Source organism: Lepidothrix coronata, unplaced genomic scaffold (genome assembly GCF_001604755.1).
Source record: "Lepidothrix coronata isolate B3197 unplaced genomic scaffold, Lepidothrix_coronata-1.0 Scaffold95, whole genome shotgun sequence".
Lineage (NCBI taxonomy): Eukaryota > Metazoa > Chordata > Aves > Passeriformes > Pipridae > Lepidothrix > Lepidothrix coronata.
Window position 1 is genome coordinate 3525980 of NW_016690275.1, and position 19069 is coordinate 3545048.

The following is a 19069-nucleotide window of genomic DNA, read 5'->3' on the forward strand; positions in this document are numbered from 1 at the left end:
AGAAAATTAGATTTACATACCAGAAACTTAGATATCAGAGAGATGCAGAAGAAAATGGGATAGTGTTGCTGAAGTTGCAAGGGTGAGGATAAGAACTCCTTTATCATTTAGACCTGGGTATTTGCTAAGTGCTGTCAGGAATAACTGACAAATTAAAGTACTAGCTAACAATAGTCAGCATAATGAAACAGAAACGGAGACCATGAGAAAGGAAACATGTTTACTAAAGAGAAAATGCTCAATTTCTTATGCATGAATAGGATAAACAGTTTCACCACAAAAAGAAGCTGGATTGATGAGTACCAAAATTGATGGTATGCCCTCTCTTCATACACTAATGGAAAAAAATTTAGTTTTAAGAGTTTGCCCAAAAGGATTGACTTTCATTTACAACATGAAAATACATAACCTCAAATTCATCCTGTAAGTTACTATGAAGATGCAATTTATCCTTTTCAAAATACAGCAGAATTTTTCATCATTGGTGTATTGGTACTTGAATTTTTAGTAAACTCTGTCATAAATGAGATAATTAGTATAAGTTTGAGGTGAAAAAGATCTACAATAGTGCCTCTATCTATCTTTCCAACTCAGAATTGTTTTTGTATTCTCGTGCATGGCGTCCAGTGCAAAAGAAATGATTCCATAGTGGGTATTTGAACTCTTCCTTTGAAAAGATGTCTTCTGGACATTTTGGGGTTTTTTTAATGGTATTTAGCCCAGATTTTCTACATTAAGTTTCATTTGACACTCTAGGATAATTTAGTGGCACTAACATTTGCACTAGTCCTAGAAATCCGCCAGTTTTAGAAATCCCATAAAGTAACATCCAACAGATAAGAGGAGATGCAGAGGAAGAGAAAGGAAAATATTCTTTGTGATTATCTATTATCTGCAGTTTCAGAGAATTAATGATGACGGATTTCTTTGAAACTGCTGAGAAGCAGCACTAGTTGCTTTTATCCCATGTTTTGGCTGCAGCCCTCTGGATCAGCAAATATCATCTGAGGTTGCAAATTCTACCTTATGCCTTTGCAGAAAAGCATGTAGCATAAGCCATGAAATAAAATGTAATACTCTAAGGATTATAAGATATAAGGATGAGAATACATTCACTTTCACAAGAGTATTAATATTCTGGAACATAGTGAGAGATCTATGCACTTAGAGTAAAAACCTGATCTAAGGAAAAGAAATTGCACACTTTAAGGTAGGTTATTAAAGCCTTTTTTGTCCTTAAGATAGCCCTTTTAATCTGTTTTCTTTTTCTTCAATAGTGCTAGGATTTTTGAACATGAAGTCAAGAGGTTTTAAGTGCCTTGTCATGCCATCAGGCCTCAATAATAAGTGTCAAAATATGAGTGCAATTTTTATTGAAAATGGCAGCAAATTTTTTTAAACTACCTATTTTTCTCAGTTGTCTTGGTGTTAGAAATAGTATGAAAATTTGCTCAGATAAAGACAGAGTTTATAAACTATATATATTTTATATAATATAACTTTTTAATTTGCATTGCCTTACTGGGTAATAAGTCAAGTTCAGGATAGGCAGGTCATAGGCTATATTTATTATGATTTAATATACATGCGTGAGAAACATACTTTGAATTGGCACATGGTCCCATTCTGGATTGAATTTTTTCATGACAGATGATTTTTCCCCCACAGTGTTTCACAGTAACATTAAATTTGTTCATTTCATGCCAGGTGCTAATGACAGAAGCAAGCAGTGAAGTTCAGATCCTCTTGGGGGTGTTTGTAGTAGAATTGAACTGTGGCTTCTGCCTTCAACCATGATGCGATGTCTATTCCAGGGAAATTAAAATTCCCCAGCCCTCTTCTATGTGTGCTAAGTGGTACTTTGGAAAAAATCCAAATAGGTATCTAAGCCCCTAATTTGAAATATATTTGTTATTTTGTAGTGCAATTGGATGCTAGTAGAATGGGGCATGGCTGTGGCTTACAGGAATGCACTGTTCCAAAACACATAGCATGCAGTGTTCCTCACATAGCTCTGACAGTGAAAATCAGTCCAAATTTCTTGTACTTTCGACTTTTGAAAACTTGGGACCAACTTTAAGCAAAGGCTGGAAAATCATGTTTAGGTGTTTGGTTGTTCAGACAGGTGGAAAATGCTCAAGTACTATTTCTAAATTTCCTGGTTGAAGTGCCATGTATTCCAGTGCATCATGTCAAGTCCTTTTGTAGCACATTGTCTAAACAAATGTGACTGATGCTATGCCTCAGAAATAAAAGTAACTGACAGTGCCTAATCTAATGCATGAAAACGTGACTTTCAGAAGATGTACTTTGAGATATATGACATGCAATATTTTCATATAACCTTTCATTTAATTTCTGTTGACCTGACTGCAGACTTTTCTCAGAGGCTTGTCCCTCATGACAATGCATTTGGTGTCACTCCTTTTCAGAAACCTCTTTTAATTTCCACAGTCTTTAAAACAGGATTTTAATGTTTTTCCCTCTTGCAATCACCCTAACATTTTATCTATGAATATTTCAGAAATTCAGAAGTGGAATTATTTTTTTCCTTTGGAATTATAAAAGTTTAGATGTGATAAATTATGCTCATATAAACATCAAGATACGAATACGTACTCTGGACAGTTTTCTTTCACGCATACTTGTAAGGTGTTACATCTTTAAAGAGTTCTTTAAAAATCTTAGTGAATGTGGTAAATCAATTCATAAGCTGTAAAAGCTTTCTAATGATTTGGCTGCAAAGGGAAACTGAATGAAAAGAGTCTTGTATAATATATTTGATTGAACTGTATTATCCTTATCTATTATCTTTTAAATATTTTATAATGTTGAAAACATGTTTAAACTATGTACTATCACAACATAAAGTTTTCCATAGGTATCTTATTCATAAAATGAGCTAATAAGCACACAAATATTTTCTTCATTCTTTTCCTTAAGTTTAGTTTTTGACAGAAGATGATCAATGCAACTTATTGTTTGAAAGTTTTTTATTCAGGATTTTATAACTATGAACAATAAAATTTAAAATTATAGAAAAGGTTTCCAGTAAGTAATGACCAAAACATTAATATAGATTTTGGACTTTAGTATAAACTTTTGATTCTGGACATCAGATAACATCAAGAAACTCATATCTTTCCATGGTGACAGCATGTTATTTTGGCGGTTGCACTGAAATACTACATTTGAGCACTAAGAGGAAACCTTTGGTTGCTTTGTTGATCTCCCTATGAGAGATGTTTTTTGCTGCATTGCTATTATCTGGTGTTGTACATTAGTTAGACCTAAGCCTTGTAAAATATCACCATGAAGGTCAAAAATAACTCTGTTATGAATTTAAAAGAAGTGTTTGAAGGGAGGAATAGAGATTTGCAAACAAAAAGTTCTGTCTCATGCAAATCCCATGGGGATTCTCAACTGCTGACTCCTTATCTTAACATATAACATAATAACCAATTACTGTCAAAGTTACCAGACCCATCAGACTCCAATTGCATTAACCTTATGCACTGGTTCAAGGGAAATGCAATGAATCCATCGCTAAATTAATTACTAATTTTAAAGTTATCATTGAATAATATGATTCCAAAATTGGCATAAATCATGTGGTTAAGTATCAAATTAGGTTTCAAGAAAGGCAAAGGAGTGGCAAGTCCTATTCAAAGGATTTCATTATATTCATTTGCTCAGAGCACTGAGAGGTCATAATTTTAACCTTATACGGTCCAAACCATATTAAAATTATTCATGTCACCAAAGGCCAGCAATAATTCCTTTAATTCCATGGCACATTAATGACCAGCAACGAATGAGCCCCTTAAGTGTTCCATTTATTGTCTTAAATATGAAAATATTTTAGAGATTAGAGGGGAAATTGTTTGAATTAATTAACTGAACTGATGCTCAAGGGAACTGGTACAAGTTTTTCAGACAAAGGCTGAGAATTTACAATAATGACATTTCTTTCATGGTTATAAAATATAATACCAGAGGGACTTTGAGGCACTCTTAACATTTTAGCTGATGTTCGTTGAGGACTTGGGTTTCCTCTGAAAGCATCAATTATAACATGAAAGGTATCACATTAAAATAGCCAGAGGCCCACAGATTTCACCACTGAAATGGGATCGAATGACTGACATAATGAAAATTCAGAATGTAAATGGAGGATCATTTATAAAAAATGTTTTTTTCCAGAAAGGTAATGTGCAAAAGGCAAGAAACAGTAGTGTGCTGAACAAGGTTAACAACCAAACTGTGTCGAATTGAACTAAATTTTTTCCCTTTTTTAATGATATCTATTAAGAGAAATCCCTTGGTTTATAAATGCAATTCTGCATCTTCATTCTTTACAGTGGCCCAAGGATCACAGGGGATGCTTTGAATTAGTTTGAGGTTCTAACTCATGTGTGTTGTCACCGCTTTTCAACACAGAATCATAATATGGTTTCTTCCTTGGTTTCGAAGTCCTAATAAACATATATATATGTCAGAGGTTTCACCCATAAATGAGTTAGGAAAAAAGTTAAAAAGCTTAAGGCAGAGAGTGCCTATGTTAGGATGAAGCGCAAATTAAAATACCAAGCAAGCGATTTGCAGGGATTTTTAATTTTTATTCTTACTCAGCTGAAGGGACTTCATGGTTTCTCATGCGTGCCACTCTGGGGGTCTGGTTTACCTAAAAAGAACAGCACAAAAGTATGACAGGAATACCAGATATCTGAAAGACATTGTTACCTAATTAAAGGGTTCTGTGGCTTGCACCTGCATCCTTGAGGGACCAGAGTTTAAAAACATACTCCTGTTTTGTTTTTTTTTTACTGGAAGAACCAAACTCAGTTTCCTCTTCCACTTAAAAAGACTCTTCTGCCCTGGGCTGAGCAGTCTGTTGGGTTGCAGTGGAAGTCTGCAGGGCCATAGCAGCCTTTCCTAAAACTAGAACACTATGTTAGGGGAAGTTGGGGATTATTTTTGTTTGTTTTTGATAATCAACATCCACTTACATTGATTGGTATTGATTGTACCATATAGAGGTTGTTGTACTTAAGAAGGAAAAAAAAATAAAAATATTCCAGATTGGCAAAGTATTTCCCCATTGGGAAGAAAAATATTGCATATATGTTTCCACAATGCAAAGAAACACTCCATAGTGCCTTACAAAAATTTCCTCTCCTTCCACATGCTCTGCTATGTGACATTACTCACTTTGCTAAACTGTTAATATACTTAGTATTTTTTTAAAATATGTAAACATTTCACCAAGTGAATTAAGTGAAGATTTCTTTGACAAGTATGCCTTCATCATTTTCAGGTTGTATTTATGAACAAAGTAGTCTATCTTTTCTGTTTGCAAACACATTACTGAGTATTTTATAGAAACTCCCCATTTTTAATTTCTTATGAAACTTTGGCTTTGGCTGTGATTCTTACTATGTTTTATTAATTTTGATGAAGCTTTAGGTTTTCCCAGGGGCCATCTAAAGTTAACTAACTCCTTATTCCTCTTCTCTGAAGAGCAAAACTTGAATGTTCTATCCAGATCCATCTATCAAAGTGTACTGAGACTTAGGCTTGTCTCAGATACCTAACTTAAGCCTAAAAACTTGAATGTGGAAGTCTAAAATTAAACATTTTGCACTTTAAATATCTTCACTTGGGTTCTGACTTTTCAGGTTCGAAGTTTCTAATTATCTATTTATTTGATGACGTTAACTTCTGTAACTACTTAGAAAAACAGCAAACCCCTCTTCTTAGTCATTGAACCCATGCCTTAGAATTTTTAAGATTTTTAGCTTTTTGTGGATTTTAATGTGGCTGTAGTTTCCTTTCACGTTAGACCGTTACTTTCTCACAGTTTGTGTGTCACATTCCTAAAGCTTCTTTTTAACTGTTTAGCCGTCTTTTAACCATCTTTTCAAGGCAATAGATATTTAGCAAGAACATTCCTTTGGATTTTGTTGGGACGTGCACCTGGACCAGAACAACAAGAGGTATGCTGGACAAAACAAGATAGAAGGCCCAAGACTGTTGGAGGGACTCCAGTGGGGCAGTTCTGATGATGGTACCAGGGCAAAAGGGGTCTTAGGATTGAATGTCCCTATTAGATATGATAATTAGTAAATGATATAACCATGTAAGAATTCTGTATGTGAGTGTGCAACTTGCATACTCTGTGGCCAGAAGGCCTGCATTAAAAGAGCTGTTCTCTATCTTATCTAATTTGCCTGGAGATTCTTTTTCTCCCATTTGGGCATCAATACCAACAGACTCCTGCCAGTGTTGCTAGGGGTAGTAGCTGCACCACACTCTGTGCTGCATGTTGCAATGTAGTACAACACTGTGTGCAAGAATTATGTTTGAATAAATACTCTACAATAATTTAAAGATAGTTCATTCTATTCATCTGAAACAACAGTGAACTGAGAAGTGCAGAGGAACTTGACACAGCTGCTCTAGCTAGGCAGAAACAGAAAATACTGCTCGTCTATCATTCCTATATCACCTATTTGAGATAGGCACGTGTGCATTTACCTCTTTGATTCATCTTACATTACCAAATAAAAAAGTGTGTAAACCTAAACTCTAAATTTCTGGTCCAGCATAACCTATTAGATAAAAATGTAAATGCAACAACCTCTTATGCTGCATATATGTATCAAGTAATGTGGTCTTCCATCACAAAATATGTAATGGTTATCTGTACAAATAAAGCAGATAAATCTTTGAGTATATGTCAGTGAGGTAATGCTGTGTAAGCATTTGAAAGCTGATGCAGATGTATTTCTATACAATGTATGTTTTCTGGAAAAAAAACCCAACACGAATCCATATATTGACCTGCCTCCCTTTATTTCACTGGGTGATAGGTTTAGCTTTGCTTTTAATATTATAACATATTTCAGGGCTTGAAAACTTTGTGGGAGCCTGCTGACTCTGTTGTTAGTCATTCAGTTCTAATAGTTTTAAAGTTATTTTAAAGTTTATTTTTATCAATACGTCTTTTACAATATGTCTTAAAGAATAAAGCAAAAACTGATAGTCTTGAAAAAACGCTGAAAGTGCCTTACTTTCTAGCTGTCCATTCATTAAATTTTTGATGGGATCATTGAATGGTTTGAATTTGAAGGGTTAGAAGAGATCTATAATGATCATCTTGCCCAGTCCCCTTAACATAGGCAGAGACATCTTTTGCTTGATCAGGTTGCTCAAAACCCCATCCAAGCCGACTTCCAAAGATGGGACATCTTTGAATTCCCAATAACTTTTCGCCAACTTGATAAAAATATAAAAGATTCAGGTATTCAACCTCTCTGGACAACTTGTTCCAGCTTTTTTCCACCCTCATCTTAAAGAATTTCTTCCTTATGTCCAATTTCAATTTACTCTCAGTTTAAAAACATTGACCTTGTCACTAAAGGCCTTGGTAAAAAGTCTATCTCCTTTCTTATAAGCTCCTTTTATATGTTGAAAGGCCACTATTAGAAGCCTTCTCCTCTTCAGGCTGAACAACTTGGATCTCACAGTTTGTCTTCGTAGGAGAGATGCTCCTGCCTTCTGACCATTTTTGTGGTCCTCCTCTGGACCTGCTCCAGCAGGTCCACATCTTGTACAGAGGGCTCGGAGCTGATACAGTGCTCCACGTGTGATCTCATGAGAGCATAGAAGAGGACAAAAATCACCTCCTTCAATCTACTGGCCATGAGGTCCAAGATACTATTGTTATTATGGGCTGCAAGCACACATTGTCAGCTCATGTCCAGTTTTCACCAAACAATATCCAAAAGTGCTTCGCAGGGCAGCTGCTCTTAGTTTGTCCAGCAGTTTGTCCTGATACTGGGGTTGCACTGACCCAGATGCAGGACCTTGCACTTGGCCTCGTTGAATTTCATTGAGTTCAAATGGGCCTACTCCTCAAGCCTGTCAGGGACACTCTGGATGGTATTGCTTCCCACTAATAAAAAAGAGAAAAAAAAAAAAGTGATATAAAACATCTCAGCAGAAAGGGAGAAATAGTTGTCCAAAAAACTATTGTGTTTGTGTGGATAAATCTTGGGAGGCAGAGATACAGATAAGCCCTATGGGGAGAAATTATATAGAATTTTCTAATATAAGCAATATTTAGTTTTTTAATTTGATTTAATTTCTGAAGTATTACCTGAAATGTATACGCTTTTTAAAGACTCAGAATTTTTATGTATATAAGGAAGAACAAATTTGGATATAATTTCCTTGTTTGACTCTTGTAAAGAATTATCCAAATATGACATGTAAGAATATAACGAAAAAAAATTGAATTCTATATAAGTATGATTCTATAAGGATTAAAGAAAGTTCTTCCCAATCTTCCCCCCTTCCAAAGAAAAAAGTGTAAGAATTCAAACTAAGAAGTGTAGCTCGATAAGATCAATATTTACTATGAGCAGTTTGCTATGAAGAGCTCAGAATAAAAAAGCAGAAAGTCAGATACAGATATATGGATCTTGAAAGTGAAAGTTTCCTGGCACAATTTCATTTGAATAACTTCCCCATAACACAACTTTTCAGAAATGGGGGAGGGCGGGGGGGGAGGGGCGCGAACCAAACTAAAAGACTCCAAATCATCATGGTATTTCTGTGTCAATTTAGTATTTCCCTGAAAACTCCTGGTTCTTGTTCTGAACTGAACATTTTTTTTCCTCCTTACTCTCCACAAGGATTCTGGATTTTTTTTTTTAACAGTGGAAAATAGGCCTTTTGATCAACTTGTCCTCATATTATCATTACTGATATTGAAAATAATATTCATTCTGTGAATCTGTCTTTCAGATTTACAGGTTGCGTTGTGTTTCATAACAGTCTGAAGTATCAGATATAAATTATAAGAGATACATCACAATAACATTTAAGCCAGCTACAGACAAACTACATGCATACGCAGTACTGCACTACAGAGTTTTGTAAGTTACTCTTGAGTAAATGCGCTCTCCCAAAAGCAATGGGAAAACAGCACTAATCTGGGTCATGTGTAACAGAGACAACCACCATCCAAGTTTGTGACAGGTCTATGTGAATTCACAGCACTTGTGACCAGCCTGCTATCTTTTCTTGGTCATGTGTTGAGCAGAGATCACCAAATGTCCTGAACTGTGTCCAGATTTTGTGATGTGAAAAAGAGGAATTTAGAGTTTCGGTGTTGGCTGGTCTACCTGGAATGGTCTTTCAGCTGATGTTTCCAAATACTCATATAGTCAAAAATGTAATTACATGATACGTTTAAAAAGGGACTTTGCAGTGACAATTCAGAAGACAAAATAACGTAAAAACTTGAAGACTGTGCAAAAGGCCCTGTTCTGCACTTCAGACATTTTCTTTTACTCTCACCTTTCTCTATTCCAGATGCCAATTTCTTGTGCTCTCAGTTTGATCCATTCCTCTTTTAACAGGGAAATTCCCTCTTGCAAGGCAGCACTGGCCAATGTGGCCAGCAGTGCCTCATTAGTATTTGCTGATGCTAGCTCCTGAAGCTGGACTAAGCTTGGTTTCTACCACTCTCAGACCAGAAGAAAGTCCAGTCTCTTCTGAATTTAAAGGAAAGGCAGCTAAAAACCAAATAAAAACTTTACGATAAAGTTAGCTTCTCTGTGCTAACAGAATGACTGAGAAAGCACATGAAATGCACGGGAGAAGTGTCAACAGCATGCAATTTCTACCGCAAAAACCTCAATGCATTGTCATTGGAGTTTTTATGATGACTAGTTTCTGATGACTAGTATATCCCAGGGAGCTATCTAGTTTAGTCTAATTTACACTGAAAAATGAATAATATGAAAGAATAGATATAGAATAAAAATAAGTGCAAATACCTCATCTCTGTAAATAACATAAATTCTCCAATATAAGGTGGAAGCAAAGAAGAACATCCCAAATTTTGTCATTCCGTATGGTGTCTTTAGTTATTTATAGAAGAAGCATTCTATCAGACATCTGCTCCTATTATCCTCCAGATATTAAGTTTTTCCATCTTTTTTTCTCTGTATTTCAGGAAACTGAAATATAAATTATTTAATTTAGCGTTACTTGCATAGTCAAAGTCATTGACTGTGGATCATTATGAATATGATAGCTGTATCCACTCACGTACTAAATGGTGAGGAATACTGCTGATCATGTATGCACAGTGCTTTGCCGTGATGAGTTTAAATTGGGAATATATTTTGATGAGATGATTGAATCTATTTGTAAGATACAATTTAATAAATGAAAACACTTGATTGCAAGACAGAGAAAGGAAGAGAGAATTAAGAATTAAACAGAAGAGACCATCATCTGTAACAATTAAACTTTTCATAGTAAATAGTAGTCAGTAAAGAAATTAAAGCAATAATTAATATATCATCATCATTATACTGACTAATGTATCAATATGAACATTAAATATTTATACACATTTGTATTTGTGTACATTAACAATTTAATTATTCTCTTACTTCAGTCTCTGTGAAAAACTGCTGATATATATCCATAGTAATAAGGGATGCACTGTTATATACCGAGTACATTACCCTCCAACAAAATGCTGAGCAAGGAGCTCTTTCTACCCCATGAACTTTATACTATCATCAAGATTTTGTTGGTCTCATATTTCAGTCCCGTGGTCCTTGAAACTTTGAATATCTATGAATACAGTATTTAAATTCCTTATGATTACCACACAGGTATTACCCCTGAAATTTGGCATTCTTTTGATTTCACAATAACTTTTCATCAACTAGGTAAAAACATATTCATACAAGATTCAGGTTTGATACATAAATAAATAATTACATCTCTTTTTGGAATTTTCTTTGCAAAAGATTTTTAATACTTCATTTTTTACCTCATTTTATTTTTTTTTTAACCTTGTCCTTTCATTGTTATTTAGGACAGTGAAATTTTGAGTTTCTTTTTAGGGATAAAAATATTGTTATTTCACTTCAGCCACAGTGAATCTTTCCAGTGTTACTCATATTGCATTGAAACAAAAGTCAAGTAAACATTTAAGAGACTAGAGAAAGGAGTACCCTCAAACGAATATATTTCTGCCTTCATTCTTTTCAGTAACAGGAAGTAGTATTTTCAAAAGCTGATATGATAAAATTTGTAATTCAAAAAATCCTGTCATTATCAAATATTAACAGATTTTTAAGACTGTGGTGTGTTGACCATGGCTGAATGCTACATGCCCACCAAGCCATTCTATCACTTCCCTCCTCTACAGGATAGGGGCCAGAGAGAGAGAAAATAAGGTGGGAAAAAGCCCTTGCAGATCAAGATAAAGGCAGCTTACTAAAGCAAAAATGAGGGTCATGTGCATGCGAGCAAAGGAAAAAAATCAAAAGATTTATTTTATATTTCCCATCAGCAAGCGATGTTGCCACCTGTTTGGAAGCTGGGCTTTGGCACAAGTAGTTGTTGCTACAGAAGGTAAATGTAAATAATGCTCCCCGCCCCCATTCTCCCCTTGCCATTTTCTTCCTTTCTCTTAGCTTTTATACCTGAGAAGGCATCACATGGTATGGAATATCCCTTTGGTCAGTTTGGGTCAGCTGTCCTGGTTATGTCTGCTCCCAGGATTTGGACCAGCCCCATCCTACTTGTGAGGGGGGAATATTGGAGAGACAGAGCTGATGCTGTGCCAGCACTGCTCAGCTGTAGTCAGAGCGTTGGTGTTTATCTGTGAGGGTGCACAGCTGGTCTGTTGGCTCTAATGCATTTGAATTCCTATTAAGTATCATCTAAAAATCATTTCAGCCACACAAACTGAAGAGAATTTATTTTCTGTGCAACTTATAGAGTGGGAAAAAGTAGCTACACTGCCAGGCTTGACAAAGTGTGAGACCGGTGCAGTTGTAGCAGAAAAACTTTGCAAATCAATTATTTTTTAAACAGAATTGGTGATAATACATAAAGTGCTTTCAGGGAGAAAGTGGTTGGGTTTTTAGTTCACTGAAAGGAGAGGGTTTAACTGAGGAGCTGAAGGTTGAGGAACATTCAGGAGGAGCAAAGGCACAACACAGAGATTGGTCATGTGTCCTGTGTATTTGTATGGACATGAGCACCATTATCTGCTCTGGAGAAACTCCATCTCAGGGGAATGGGGCCACATTTCCTGCTGCTTTTGTTGAGGGGGACATGTGTTCCTTTCACACTGAGAGACTCCAAGGAATCTTTGGACACTCTGGAATCTTCAGTTCCAAGTAGCTTCTCTCTTCTTGATCCATTCTCCTTGTAATTGATACTTCTGTATTTTGGAGCTTCTAAAGAGCTTCTAGTTCTGGCTTGAACTTCAAGACCTCCTTCTGCTACTCCTCATCAAAGCTCTGGGCCTCATTTTCATCCAGGTTGATGAACTCTTGGTTCATCTCCTCATCCCCAGTCTTGCAGTTCTTGGAGTTTTTGATAACATGAGCCCAACCCTGGATGTGATGGCCAACGGCCATTTGTTCCAGGCCACTTTCAGAGTCCTTAAGTGCTTTTCTTGTCTCCTTAACACCTCCCGGGGCTGTGCGAATCTGGACCGAGGCTTGGAAAACCTTTGGAGGTTCATCCTCCACTTTGGAATAAGTCATCATGGAGGAGGAGCTGAACGTGTGTCCATCGGGGTACGTGGACAGGTCATCAAATTTCCTGTGCATTTCCAGCATACTGTTCCTCATGTTTGACATCATCCTGTCCATGGCAGAAAATGGATCCCCAAAATCTGCATCTCTGCGGTTCCCCCCAGGAGCCAGCCAGGAGTCTGGACACGCTCTCCGCTGCAGCGCTCTGTCTGCTCTGTCCCTGCCCTCCAGCAGGCTCAGCAATGGCTCCCTCCCAAAGGGCTCTGAGAAGCTCCTCATCATCTGCCTCATGTGCTCGTGGTGGCCAGCAAAGGGATTCCTGAAGAAGGGATCCTCCTCAAAGCACCTGCCGAGCCCCCCGAACGTGGCAACGGGGGACTCATTCAAGACTATATTAAGTGTAGCCTTAAAAAGCACTGTTTATATGATAAAATAGCATTAATAAGTTAAGAGTAATGTTTGTTTGGCCAGAAAGCCTTTACATCATATTTAATCTTCCTGCAGTTTCCCCAGATTATTTAATTTTAATGAAATAATGTGTTTAATAATGTTGAAAAATAATCACCAGCACTTTTGTTGAGCTCTGACAAAGGGAAGGACAATTACTTGTTGTTTCTTGAAGTGGTCTCTTCCTGTTCTTAGAGGAAATATTAGTGGCAATAAGTTCATGTGATCAATTATTAGTGGCATTAATTGGGGTTATTCAACCATTTAATGAGCAGTGAAGGCAAGAGGGGGTCAAGGGATACTTTGACACCCTTAGAGCACAATCCAGGAGCTCATTTTCCATCCACTGAAGACAACATGGCTTTTGCAATTAATTTAATAGACAATATAAGGCTGTGGATGCATTTTCCAGGTATGTCACTCAAATTTGCTGGTGATTAACAGCAGTAAAGTTTTCCAAGTTGGAACTTCAGCAGGAATGTTGGAGAGACGCTGCTGTTCAACGGAAAATTCACCTGACAGCTTGGATTTCTGTCTGAGATTAAAAAAAAACATGGTACAGGTGTAATAATAAAACAAGCACATCCTTTGGTTTGGAAATTACAGCGGGAAGGGGCGAATACTCCTTGTGGATCACTTTGTTATGCCAAGACTGTTCCTTCTTCAGGGTTGCGTACATGACTTTCTTATCTCAAGGATACACTCGAAAGTTTGCAAGGTCGACATCCTCATCCAAGGGGGCTAGGGAGCCAACAGACCAGCTGTATACTGCTCTGAACTAGACTGCTTGTGTCTTTCTTGACTGTCACAACAGCGACAGTTATCAGCACCTTTTTAGCTACCAATGCAAAGCACAGCCCTATGAGAGCTGCTGTGGGGAAAATTATCTGCATCTTAGGCAGATCTAATAAAAAGAGCAGAACTAATACAAAAATCATCATCTGTAAGTATAAAAACCAATGAGTAGATAACTTTCCTCCAATATATTATTCTGAAATAAGAACATCTGCCCTACTAGGGCTCCTTAAAGAGTAAAATACTGTTCTCATGTTATACCAGCATCAATCTGGAATGTTGCAGTTAAATATGGCAAAGTTTGGTTTTTGTACACACAAGGTAGGGCATAACAGTTTTCATAGAGACTACTGTAGGTTTGTTGATAAAACATGGAAAAACAGTTTTCAAATTTCTCATTTTTAATCTGTCTTTAAGACTCTTGTAACTGTGGAGTATCACAGTAACACGGTTTAGACTGAAAATCTATTTTGACTGTTGGTAGGGTTGATTGAATACATTTAAATTTCCAAGATACTGCTGTAATGCCCAGAAGCATGCTATTAATGCAGTGAATCATGTTTTGATCCAGTTATGTTCATCCAGTTTCTGCATATGTGATACTGATTGTATTTTAAGACTGAAAATAAAAAAATAAATTAAAGAACTCCATTACTCTGAGAACTTACCACAAGATGTACATCTTGTACAGGAAAACTAAGATCTAGAAATATATGTAACAGAGATGGCAATAAAATAAAAGCAAATAAACGAAAAAAACCCACAAAACTCCAAACTGTGTACTTTGATTATACGTTTCTCACCTGGCTGCAGGAAGAATTACTATTCTTGTTATCCAAACCAGATTTCTTAAGAGAGGGATTCATAACTGGAAGTTAGATGTCTGAAGTCTGTCCTCCACCCAGCTGTGTGGCAGCTTGATCCCAACTTACTAAAGTGTACTCTATAAGAAGTGATGCAGTGTTTAACAGATCATATGGCTCAGACAAGTCTTCTTATCTTTCCAGTGTTGGATTTCTAATATTAATTTCGCATGTATTATTCAAGTCTTTAATAGGCATATGTCCAATTCTGTCTGCGATACAGAGTTTTTCTATTCTCTGACTGGGAGGTATCCCTGTGCACATAAGCAATAGAAATACCATGTATCTCCTGAGATTCAAAATTTGAACTGTTGTGCAAAACATGTCATTTTAACAGCACCACTACACTATCTTGCCTAATTTTCAGAATGAAAAAGTCGTTACTTTTAGCTTTTAGAGTACTTAAATAGATCTTGCCTGTGACAATCATATTTTTTTTTATTTTATAGTTCTATAGTTTTTCTGGTTTATAGCTCTTCTGGTTTTAATTTTTGTTTTAGCATTTTGCTTGCTTCAAGATAGAGAAATTTGATAGAAAAGGAATAAATGTTTTTCACACTCCTTTTCCTTCTGCTTGCCACAGAAAATAGATACAAAAAAAGTGATCTAAATAGCAAAAATGAAGGGCTCACATTCAGTTTTATGCACCTAACAACCAGTGCACACAAAATCTTACAATGTTATGTAAAAAACCACTTTCAAATTATATATGTCTTCCCCATTTCCTTTCTTGAGAACAAACAAACAAAATCACAGTGATTACAGAATTTCTGGTATAAATTAGTTTGAATACAGACTTAACCCATCTACTGAGATCCAGTTCTGTCATAAAGGTGTAAATGTATGAAAGATTGAACTGAATTTAAATTTTCTCCAATATGGTCTTTATCCCCTACTTGTATAGAATGAATTAATCCATTTAAAAACCATCAATCTCTGAATGAATTATTTTGGACACAGTAATTGTTTTTTTCCCAAATGAAACAAAAATTAAGCTTCATGACCTGAATAACACTGTTTCTATCATCAAGCTTGCATATATATTTGTATACATACAAATGTATATATATGTAATCAGCAAAATTGCTTCATACTTCAGATTTTATATCCATTGATATATGCAAACTCTGTTTCCAACCAGGGAAGACTGATGTGAGAAAAAGAAATCAGAAAGCTTCCTGTTGCTGATATTTCTTCCGTATGATAGCATTACCCACTTCAGGAACTCAAGATGTGAAGACTCTCTGGCCAATTGTGTTGGATCTGCAGTACCACTGAAATGTACCAAATAATTCTGTTTATGTTGGACACGAAAAAAAAAAGGAAAGAGAATAATTTGCAGATGTTCCTCTTCACAGCACTACCTGCAGACTTGAGAGGTCAAAAGTAATTCATATCATTCAATCTGAAACACAAAGGAAAAATATTATTCAGATTTTTACATAGCCACTTCCAGTGTAAAACCACACTTTTACCCAAATGGTGATCCAAGGGAGATGTGAAAATACTGTGCCTGGGTCTTGAAGGTGCTAACTATTTGTTCTGGATTTACCTAATATGAAATATTCAAATAAATTAGCTTGACAGTAATGCATGCAGGGATCTTCTGTAGTTATGGTAGTTAAGCCATTAAAGTACTTCACTGGAGCAGAGCCATTGTAATTTAACAGATTTCAGAATACATATTTTAAACTTTTACAGGTAAACCAGTATATGTTGAGAAATATATATTGCACATACTGGTATTTTTGTAATAAGTTAAATTGAATACTGCATGTCATCTTTAAAGACACATGATTAAAAGTGATGGAAATACCTTTTCTCTATTTAATATAACTATTTTTTAATGCAGTTAATAAACACCATGTTAAAGATCTTCATTTTAGTGTGCCTTCCATGTAGATTTTCAATGCTCTTTTTTCCTTAAACATTCATTTATTTTGATTTAGAGGTTGCAGCAGAAATTGCACAGATCCATTTTGAGAATAATTAGTCTGTTTTTTAATCCTGCATCTTTCCAAAAGACAGAAATAATGCTTAGGCTTTTTCTAAGTTAATCTAATTACATTCCGGCAAATTTTCTGAAGATAAAGAGTCAAGCTATTTAAAATGCTTTGTATTGCTATTTTCAGGAAACCTGAATAACAGTTTTAGTCCCTGTTACAGCAGTGCAGCTAAAATGATGCTTGCTGGAACGCAGCTTTGAATGTCACCTAAAAGCAGAAAACTGCTGTTAGGGTTTCATCTGCGGTTAATTTTTCATTTAAAGTCCAGCACTCCCACAAGTTACATTTCATAGCAGCTGCCATTTGTTGGAATTAAAAACAAGGTAATCAGACTACTAATATTTGAAGATGGAACCTAATGGAAATCGAACCATCCCACAAAATCTATTTGGTGCTTATTTATAGAGTTGACCACAAATTTATTGACACTTAGGAAAAAAAGATTTTCTCACTGCCCTCAAATGGAAACGGAATGAGTATTTGGCAGTCCAGCCACATAGCTCTAGTTGCAACTCTATTTTGAACATGCTAGATTAAGGCTTATAATTTATAATAACACCTTACACTTCCTAAAAAATCTAGTTAGTACTTGGGAAAAAGTAGGCTTAGTGTTTGTTTTCTCACTTGCCTGATTTGGCAAGATTGAAAATCTGCCAGGTGTGACTTGCTTGCCAGGATCTTGGGGCATTCAGTACTTACCAAGCTGAAGCTGGCATTTACTTTGTGAATCAATAAACAATTGACCGGCTGGCTAGTAGTCAAAAAAGACCACTGTCTTACTTGATAAAAAATAACTCATATCCATTTAAATCTGGATTGTTTTATTCTCTATTAATTCTGTGTGGATTTGTAGATTTTAAATTAATGGAAAATACGTGAGTGGTAAAATCCTGGTTCAAGCCGTGTGATAGGATCTCTGTCGCTGATTTTAGTGGACTCAGAATTTCTTATGTATTATACATGGGGATTTGTATTTCATAGGATATATTTCCAACTACTCTGGCCCAGAACATCCTGCCTGGCTGCTGGAGTCCAGCCCACTGCCACAGGAACTGGGGACATCTGGCCGGGTTTAGGGATGTGACTGCTGTATTCCTGTTTTCAGGTCTAACCCGTAACAAACGTGAACATGTATCCCAGAAACACACAGATGGTCACAGGTGCACTTGCATCTTATAGAAAGGCAGCATTTTTTACTGTAGAGGTAAGCACTGAAGCACTGAGAGATTTTGGTACTTGTCCTGCACTGGTCACAGTCATAGGACATGGACCATGGACTTCAGCAACTGTCAGGGCATAGAAGATTTAGCCTGTTGTGCTCCAGCAAAAAAACTCAGATCTTCAATGAGGTAGTCCAGTGACCTTACTGTACCATACCTCCCTCCTCTCACAAGGTTGTCTTGATTACACATTTGCATGTCACCATAGTCCTCATCTTTATTTTCCATCTTACAAAGTACTGCCATTGTTCTTTTTCTCTGTCAGACATTACTCTGGTTACTGTCACTAAGTTACAACTATAAGTCCCACTGCAATCTTCAAAATAAGTTTCAGTTAGGAATAATAATTTTTTTTCGTATTTTGTTCTGCTAATGCTACAGCTTTGTAGTGTTTTATACATAAACTTTAATTATTTTTTCATCATGAGAAGTCAGAATGATCCCTTTATTTCAGCCTCTTTCATCCACACTCCTATTTCTGGGGAAGAAGGAGAGTAGAAATTTCTTTACCTGGGTTTTAGAACTGCATAAAACTACTCTCTTGTTATTAATGTAGATCAATATCTCTTGACCTGTTTAGTGTTGTCTATGCTTGATAATGTTTTTACATTGCAGATCTGTGGTAGTGCACATTGCTGGGTTCTGCTCTGTCCTGTTGTATATCTTCTTTTGAACCTCAATTAGGTTTTCGTGCTCAGCATTAAAATGACTAAGTTCACTCAGAATCCTCTTCTCTGTAAATAAATAACATTAGTTGTGGGTTTTTTTCCTCAAGAGTGCTCAAATGTCAAGGATTCATGAACGAGGATTCTTTCACAGTGGAGTCTTACATTTTAGAATTATAGCTTCAATTCAGAGTTAGAGAGCTTCCTTGCCATGGCAAGCTAGATGATTCAGGATGTCCAATGGAAAATTATAGCCATTCATCAACTAGGGCTAGGGAGTCATCCTACATTATAAAACCTTCAGTTTCTGGATGATTGTAAAGTACAGCAGACAGAAATACTCCCATTGTACTCCTAAGAACTTCTTCATTCACAGGAAAGAAAAACAGGGATACTGATCTTTCTTTTTTTCTTTCTTTCTTTCTTTCTTTCTTTCTTTCTTTCTTTCTTTCTTTCTTTCTTTCTTTCTTTCTTTCTTTCTTTCTTTCT

At 36.1% G+C, this 19069-nt stretch overlaps 1 protein-coding gene across 1 annotated transcript; it reads right to left on the bottom strand.

Annotated features, from left to right (window-relative positions):
- Nucleotides 1–11427: 11427 nt before the first annotated feature.
- Nucleotides 11428–12951, bottom strand: LOC108500806 (myeloid leukemia factor 1-like). Its single transcript, XM_017822078.1, has 2 exons — nt 12318–12951; nt 11428–11439 (listed from the first exon to the last, which is right to left on the bottom strand). The coding sequence occupies exon 1, from the start codon at nt 12873–12875 to the stop codon at nt 12327–12329; it is 549 nt and encodes a 182-aa protein (XP_017677567.1). The 5' UTR covers nt 12876–12951; the 3' UTR covers nt 11428–11439; nt 12318–12326.
- Between the last annotated feature and the right edge of the window lie 6118 nt (nt 12952–19069).